This window comes from Myotis brandtii, unplaced genomic scaffold (genome assembly GCF_000412655.1).
Source record: "Myotis brandtii unplaced genomic scaffold, ASM41265v1 scaffold64, whole genome shotgun sequence".
NCBI classification, from domain to species: domain Eukaryota; kingdom Metazoa; phylum Chordata; class Mammalia; order Chiroptera; family Vespertilionidae; genus Myotis; species Myotis brandtii.
This window is the reverse complement of record NW_005370460.1, coordinates 3,730,916-3,739,349: the sequence shown is the minus strand read 5'-3', so window position 1 is coordinate 3,739,349 and position 8,434 is coordinate 3,730,916. Positions and strand designations below refer to the sequence as shown.

General features: G+C 39.0%; 1 protein-coding gene across 1 annotated transcript in view; it reads left to right on the top strand.

Annotated features, from left to right (window-relative positions):
* The first annotated feature begins 6 nt into the window (after positions 1-6).
* Positions 7-8,434, top strand: part of MPC2 (mitochondrial pyruvate carrier 2) — a 13,975-nt gene continuing 5,547 nt past the window's right edge. Inside the window, exons 1-2 of the mRNA XM_005880506.2 lie at positions 7-233; positions 5,164-5,204. Coding sequence (XP_005880568.1) covers positions 125-233; positions 5,164-5,204 — 150 coding nt within the window. The 5' untranslated portion in view covers positions 7-124. The remainder of the gene's footprint in view (positions 234-5,163; positions 5,205-8,434) is intronic.

Here is an 8,434-nt window from a genome sequence, read left to right as displayed (position 1 = left end):
AAGCGGGACAGGCTGAGCGGCGGCCGGGAGAGCACCCGAGGGGAGCGTAGGACGCGAGGCCCTGAGGCCGGGAGAGTGACAGGCTGCCCTTCGTCCCCGGGGCCACGATCCCTCGTCCGCAGAGATGTCAGCCGCTGGCGTCCGGGGCCTGAGGGCCACCTACCACCGGGTCCTCGATAGAGTGGAGCTCATGCTGCCTGAGAAATTGAGGCCGCTGTACAACCACCCGGCAGGTAATGGCTCCCGCCGACACCTTGCCTCCGGGGCCCGCGGACACCTCCGTCGCCGGAGGCGTCACCTACACCCTCGAGTGAACGCGTCTACTTTCTCGCCTTTCCCTGCTGTTCCCTTTGCCTCGTCCACCGTCTTTCACCAGCCTTGACGACCTGTGTCGCATCCCCTCCCGTAGGCGCGACTCCAACCCGTCCGGCTTCTGGGCTGGGGCCTGCTTGCCCCATTCCCACCGGCCCCGAGCGCCGCGGCCCCGGAGGGTTTGGCGGAAAGGTCACACCGCCTCCTCGTCCGGCTGGCAGAGCCGAGCTTCGGAGCCTGTCATTCCCCGGCCCGTGGGTCTAGCTTAAGTCCGTCCTTCGTGAAATGCCTGGGTGAGCCACCCCTGCACCGTTTTGCGTGGGCACACCTGGATTGCATCCAGATGTGCCCCTTACTGCAGGCGTGACCTTGGGCGAAACCCTAGATCTTGTCGTTTTTGTAAAATGGTCAAGGTGAGAGTTAAATATAACATGCATGCATGTTCATTCATGCTCAGTAAATGTTTGCGCGCTCTCTTGTCCTGTTGGAACACAGTGTTCTTGTGGTTGAAAAAATATATGTATTTCGTTAGGAAACGGGAAGATCCCAGGCCCTCCCACTCTGTATTTATGATCCGGAATTCTCTATACAATGGGCAGCAATAATACTTAGTTATCTGGGAACGAAAAGCAGATCTCTTTCAAGCCTAAGAGTTTGCAAAGGAGAAAAATCTGCTATAAACTGAAATATTGAAGTGCAACCCTCACAGGAGCCCTTTTAGCTGACTCCTCTCTGCACTTGGCCTCATTAGGAGAGTTGACTGTCCCCCCTTCTCCCTGCCTCCCCCCACCCCTCCCCAAGTGGCTCTCTGGAGTCTGAACTGGTTATCACTAAATCTGATTTCCAGTTTGGTAATGGAATGAACTGTATTTGGGGATTATATGAGTATAATGTTGTTTACTGCAGTACATATTGCACACATTATAAAGTTGATCTTTAAGGAAAGGTGTTTATTGCTGAAGTTTATTTAGTTTGCCTTTTAGTTCTTTTAATACTCAAATGTTTAGAATTGTGCTGCGTTTTGTGGCAAAGTTATCAGGAGGGAGGTTGGGCAATGCTTCTGTAATAATCTGGGCTTTAGAGTCAACTGAATTCTGTAGTCAGTTCTGACCCTTTCAGCTTTGTATCTGGGCTGTAGGACAAGGACACGGTAGAGCAGGAGCAATTTTAAACTACGTTACTAACAGGGTCGTTTTATAGTGATCTTTTCCAAGGCCTTGGCTTTAACCACCCACCTTCCTTGCATATAATACGTTATTCAACTCTCAGAATGAAGAGGAGTACCTTTCATTTGTAGATTGTACATTTCATCTGGGTATTCCTGAATTAGATGAGTTGTCATCCCTTGTCTGTACAGTGGGAGGAGCATAAGTTTAGGAGCCAGACAGGCCAGGTTTGAATCTTAACTGTGTGACCTTGGCCTTAAATCCCCAAAGCCTTAGTTTTTTAATCCATAAAATAGGGAAAATAATTATCACCATTTAAGGATTGTTATGAAAGTTAAATGACAATGTCAGTAAAACATGTAGCAGAGTGTTTGCACTTAGACTTTCAAGGAATGTTTGTCCTCTCCCACCTAAGCTTTTAACCAGTAGGCAGAGAAAGAATTCCTATCACTGCAAAATGATTTGTGATTAGAAAGTTGTAGGCACACCAGTGTAGAAATGGAGAAGCATGAAAAACATAAGTGTCAATGTACTAGTATTGAATAAAATCTAAGGAAACACTGATTATGTTCCAAGAGTTACTCAATTGAATCTTCAAGCTTATGTGTACTATTTTGCATAATAGTATGTTGTTGAATCATCATCCCCATTGAAATACTAAGCCTTCAGTTAGAAACTTTATTTTTTACATTGGGACATCCTGAGCACGTCAGCTCAATATTTGTGTTTGTATATGTTTGCCTGTTTGTAAAGTTACTCTGTTCCAAGAAGGAAGTCTTTTCTTAGGGGAGAATCATACATACAATAAATGACATAGTTTCTTGGTAAAATTTATTTATTTGTTTATTTTTATTTTTTGTTAATGCTTACTCAAGGATATTTTCCCATTGATTTTTAGAAGGCCGACAGGTGGAGAGACAGAGAGAGAAATATCAGTGTGAGAGATACACATGGATTGGTTGCCTCCAAGACACGTCCAAACCAGGGCCAGGGATCTAGCCTGCAACTGAGGTATGTGCCCTTGACCAGAATCGAACCTGGTACCTTTCAGTCCGAGAGCTGACACTCTATCCACTGAGCCAAACCCGGTAGGGCTAAAATTTATGTATTTCATTAACAGTGATTCAGCTCAGATAAGGAAATTAGGAGGTAAATTTATGTCATTTTATCAACAGGTTCATCAAGGCAGCTAGATTGGTTAATTTGTTGGAAAATGTCTGTCTGTTACAGATTTGGTTGTGATATTCCCTTGCAGAATTTCATAGAATTTTCTTCTATGAAAATTTGAACTCTAAAAAAGTGTCACTTTAAAAATAAGACAAACCCATAACAGTACAAAAGAAAATGACCATTATATTATCCTCTGTATTTTCTGTTATGCCTGAAAATAGTTTATAGTTTTAAATGTATATATACTTTTTGAATACTTGTTTGATATTTTCAGATTGCCAGCATTTGAAGCCTTTTTCAACTTCCAGAATTGGACTTCTATGAAACAAGATGAAAATATATTAATTAACTTTTATTTAATTCTCTATCTAAAAGAATGTACTTTTATATCTGATGGGGACACATTTCCCTCATTCTGGACTCCAAATTAAATATATGAGATGATTTTTATTCAGTATATTTCACCCGATCAAGTTTTTTCATGCCTCATAATGAATATTAGCTATGTAACCTATTAGTTTATACTTCTGCTTATCTTGATCTTAACGTATTATAATCACTTCAGGCATCATAATTATTTAATTGTCTCATATTTTTAATGAATTGCTGTTTTAATGAACAGCTGTGAGAATATTTGTGTCATTCTGTAGAATATAAACCTGGTTTTCCCAGGCCTAGAATGACACTCAGGTCTAATGTGACATTGTGTTGTCACTGTGTGAGCATATCTATTTTTAAATGTTTCGTTTTATCAAAACTTTGCTTTATAAATTTGAAGTAAGTTGGAATATTTTCTCATTACCATGTTCACTATTGGTTAATTGCTTTTTTCAGGAAGACAGCCTCTGTACTTGAATTCTTACACATTTAAATTTGGCTTGTTTACTCTTAAGGTAGAAAATGATTAGCTAAGATAAATTGGAAGAGTGAGCTAAAATTAGTTTTCTTAGAAATTTTTGTATGATCACAGAGAGTGATAGCCATTTTCCCTTTTTTTAAATAATGAAGAAAACACTACTGATTTGCATTTATAGATATCCAACTCTGATTATTTATTTGCTACTGATATTTTTAAATTCAGTACTTATGTAGGGTTTGTTGTTAAACTAATGTAGGGTTTGTTGTGTAGTTAAATTATTCACTAAAATATTCATACTGCTCCTAGTCCAGGCTCTAGTAACTAGTCATATTTGAAGTTTTTTTGTTTGGTTTGGTTGGTGGGACAGGGGCAGTTAGTTAATATTTTAAGACTATCACCTAGCTCGGAGCATTTATTAGTTACCAGGAAAACCTACTGAAAAGCCTGCCTGTTCATTAACCCTGAAGTATCAACCACTTAAGCTGGTCAAGAACCAGAATCTAGAGGCATTGCTCAGGAAACAGTCTTTGGGTAGCACAAGAGGAAACATGAGTTTTGAAATAGGAAGAGAGGAGTTTGCTGAAAAATTCAAAGCCAGAGACTACAACATGGACTGAATTACCTACCCTTAGTGATGAAGCCAGACTTCATGCAGGGATAAAAGATGAACTTAGTAATTGATCCTGCCTATGACCAGAGACTTTGTCTACGACAAAGAAAAATGAACCACGTGTGATGATAGGAATTCCAGAAGCTCAAGCTAACTAAAATAACCAGACAGCTTGCAAGATTGACTTATGGGATCAGTACATCATGGCATCAGACTCATGGAAAGCATTTTCAGGAGCCAAATGGGGGAGTGGCATGGTCTAAGACAGCGGTTCTCAACCTGTGGGTCGCGACCCCTATGGGGGTCGAACGACCCTTTCACAGGGGTCGCCTAAGACCATCGGAAAACACATATATAATTACATATTGTTTTTGTGATTAATCACTATGCTTTCATTATGTTCAATTTGTAACAATGAAAATACATCCTGCATATCAGATATTTACATTCCGATTCATAACAGTAGCAAAATAACAGTTATGAAGTAGCAACGAAAATAACTTTATGGTTGGGGGTCACCACAGCATGAGGAACTGTATTAAAGGGTCGCGGCATTAGGAAGGTTGAGAACCACTGGTCTAAGAGAAGAGTAACTAGTGAGTGAAGGCTAAAGCAACCCTGATGTAAAGGGATCCTGATGTCCCTGAAGATAAGTAAATACCAAACTCTAGCCTTGGGTATGAAACATCATCAAGGCAAATCTGTAATTTCCCCAACTTGAAGTTATCCATGAGTGAACTAGCATTAAGTTCCATGTTTTCCAAAACCATCTCCTTTACACTTCAGCTAATTTTTAACAGGTCACAAAAATACAAATAATTGATAGGGAGATCAAAAGAACTTGTATGAAAGATTGAGATTGTGGCGACTTTTTAAAGTTAGCTTATATACAAAATATGCAGAAAACATAGTAAAAAATTAGAAATGGAAAAAATGATTAGAAATATATTGGTAAATCTTTAGGTTTTTGAAATGTGATAGCTATTAAAAGACATGTAAGGAATGGTTGAATAATTGATTTATTCCTAAATTTTTTGTTGTTTCAGGTCCCAGAACAGTTTTTTTCTGGGCTCCAATTATGAAATGGGTAAGTTTTGAGTTTTTATAGAAGCTACTGAAAAAAATTATCTGATAAGAACTTACTAATTTGAAGTAACTTTTATGAAGGATATACTTTGAAATGTTCATGGTATGCCACTAAATGATGTCATGCAAAGATTCTCAGATGTATCATTTTCACTAGTTTTTTCTGAACTCCATTGATCAGGAGGCCTGGGAACATATTTGTTATCAAAACACAGTTGTGAGCCCTTGAAACATGAAACTTCATTCTAAAATTTTATGACTAAGAAAAACATTAAACTAGTTAGAGCCCTCCTCCCCAAATTAACTGTTAACTGTTAATTTAGTAAGAGAACTAAAGATACACCAAAACAGAGGCAAAGAAAGGTAGTCTCAAAAAGTAGTGGGATTTATCTAAGGATGTATGTTAACATTTAGTTAGTGATAGAGTCTAGGACTTCTGACTCCAAATGCTGCTGTCAGCAATGGTGAACAAATGTCTGTTCCAGTCCCTGCTTTCAGTTCTTTTGGGTTATGCTAGAAGTGGAATTATTAGATCATATGGTAATTCTATATTGAATATTTTTTAAAAGACATTTTTATTGATTTTTAGAGAGAGAAGAAGGGAGAGGGATAGAGAGATAGAAACATCAATGAGAGAGCAAGTCATTGATTGGATGCCTCCTGCATGGCCCCCACTGGGAATCGAGCCCGAAACCCAGGCATGTGCCCTGACCGGGAATCAAACCAGCAACCTCTTGGTTCCTGGGTCGACACTCAACTGCTGAGCCACACCAGCAGCACTATATTTAAATTGTGAGGAACTGCCATTTTACATACTCAGCTATAAAATGGCAAGATTAGATGAGCGATTGGGAGCTGTATTTTAGAGAGAACTAGAGAGCAGTTATTTTTTATATTTATATATTGAGAAAAGATCCCAGTTTTTTTTTTTATAGTTTCAATGTATGACCTTTGATGATTATGCTCACACTGTAAGCATTCAAATATAGTGATATGCCGCAAAAATACCGAGACTAATGGAAGGTATATTATTATTTCCTTCTTCTCCTCTCCCTACCACACTTAAAATTATTTAGTAATGACTTATCTATAAAGTGGAATTGATTACTGAAGTATTGTTTCTACACCATTATTAAAAGAATAAGAATGATTTAATCTATTTACCATAAATTTGGTGTCCTCTTTGACCTCAAATTTGCCACAGTTTGGGAGTTTATTTATTTTATTAATAGCTTTTGTGTTTCTTTGAACTGTTCCACCAGTGTTTTGAAACACTGACAGTATCAGATATGCCTGAGTGCCTTCTGTCTCCTTTAAAAAATCTATTTTAAGTTCGTGTTGAAATCAACATAGTCTCCTGATGACTGCATAGCAATAGAAACTTCTGTGTCTTGTTCGCTGGTGCGGAGACTTCTTTTGCTGGTTATTTACTTTATGTACAATGTGTGTTCTTCTCCCAGAGCATTTGGTAATTAATCTGTGGTAGTCTGTGCATGACATAAAAATTGCTGCTGCCAGCCATATGTGTTCTGTCTGAAGAATTTCAGACTATACTTCTTCAGGCATTTAACTATGGTGGAGACCTTAGTCACTTTAATTGAAACCAAATAATCATAAAAATTATACCTTAAATATTTTATTTTAACTCAAATAATATAAATATGTATTCGTTTGCCAGTCATCTACTATGAGGCCAAAGCTTTTATTTATGTATGGATCACTGATTTTGAGTTCCACATCTTCTATCTTGGATGAATTATATCATAGTGCATCCCATATAATTTCCAGCTTAGTTTACTTTAAAGCAGAATAAGGTCATAGATACTTTCATAATAGTATGACGACAGAAGCCTGCTAGATTTGTATGGCTTTCCCTCAAATTTTTGTATATCTGTCTCATGCCAAATTTGACAGTAAGTTTTAAAACTTGCCGTTATTCAGTCTTTTCAAAATAGTTGCTTGAGTTTTCATAGAAAGAGCAACCCACCTTGTAGTTCCCCTGTTTACCCTATAGTCCGGTGATGGCGAACCTATGACACGCGTGTCAGAGGTGACAGGCGAACTCATTTTTTTGGTTGATTTTTCTTTGTTAAATGGCATTTAAATATATAAAATAAATATCAAAAATATAAGTCTTTGTTTTACTATGGTTGCAAAGATCAAAAAATTTCTATATGTGACACGGCACCAGAGTTAAGTTAGGGTTTTTCAAAATGCTGACACGCCGAGCTCAAAAGGTTCGCCATTACTGCTATAGTCCGTTAAATTATGTAGCAAGTAAAACTGGCATAGACAGGTTTAAGGACAAACACAGTGGCTTGATAAAAATACAACTCAACTACTGTAATACAGAATAAGCAGCCCACTAGCCATGAGTATTTAGCGTGTCATGGACGTCTGTTGGCCTGTTTACAGAAGGACTGGAGATCACTGACCAAACTGGGGAGCTTATTATGTGAAGAGCAGTTAAGAGAGCTTCTTTATTTTTGTTCAAAATCTTTTTGTACGGACTGAGTTATATTAATTCTCGAACAATATGCCATTTGGTATAGCTTTATTTTCTACTTTCTCCTCTCCTTAGGAATAAATCAACTTTCAGATAAACCATACATATTGTTAATACCTGTCTGTCTGTTCTTTCAGCTGGAACTACTTCTATAGATTAATTCACAGTTTAAAATCTTGAGGGCTTTGCTATCTATGAGCATTTTGGAATTGGAATATTCAATAGTGGCATTTCATTTTTTAAACATTCCTCTAAAAGTGTTATATGACCTTTAATAAATGAAAAGATACTGAAGCCCTAGCCGGTTGCTCAGTGGTTAGAGCAGTGGCCCAAGGACTAAAGGGTCCTGGGCTCAATTCCGGTCAAGGGAACATACCTCAGTTGCAGGCTCAATTCCCAACCTCAGTCTGCGCATGTGCAGGGGGCAACCAATCGATGTGTGTCTCTCGCTTCAAAGTTTCTCTGTCTTTCCCCATCCCTTCCACTCGCTCTAAAAAATCAATGGAAAAAAATATCCTCAGGTGAGGATTATCTATCTATATAATCTATACTAGAGGCCCACTGCACGAAATTTGTATACAGGTAGGGTCCCTAGGCCAAGCGGCAATCAGAGTTGATGTGTGGTGTGACCAGCGGGGTGATCAGGGCCCCTGCTCGCACCCACCTCCGCTGGCCTGGCACCGCCCGGTTGGCCCCATCCCTGCCGCCCGCCGCTGGTCGCCTCC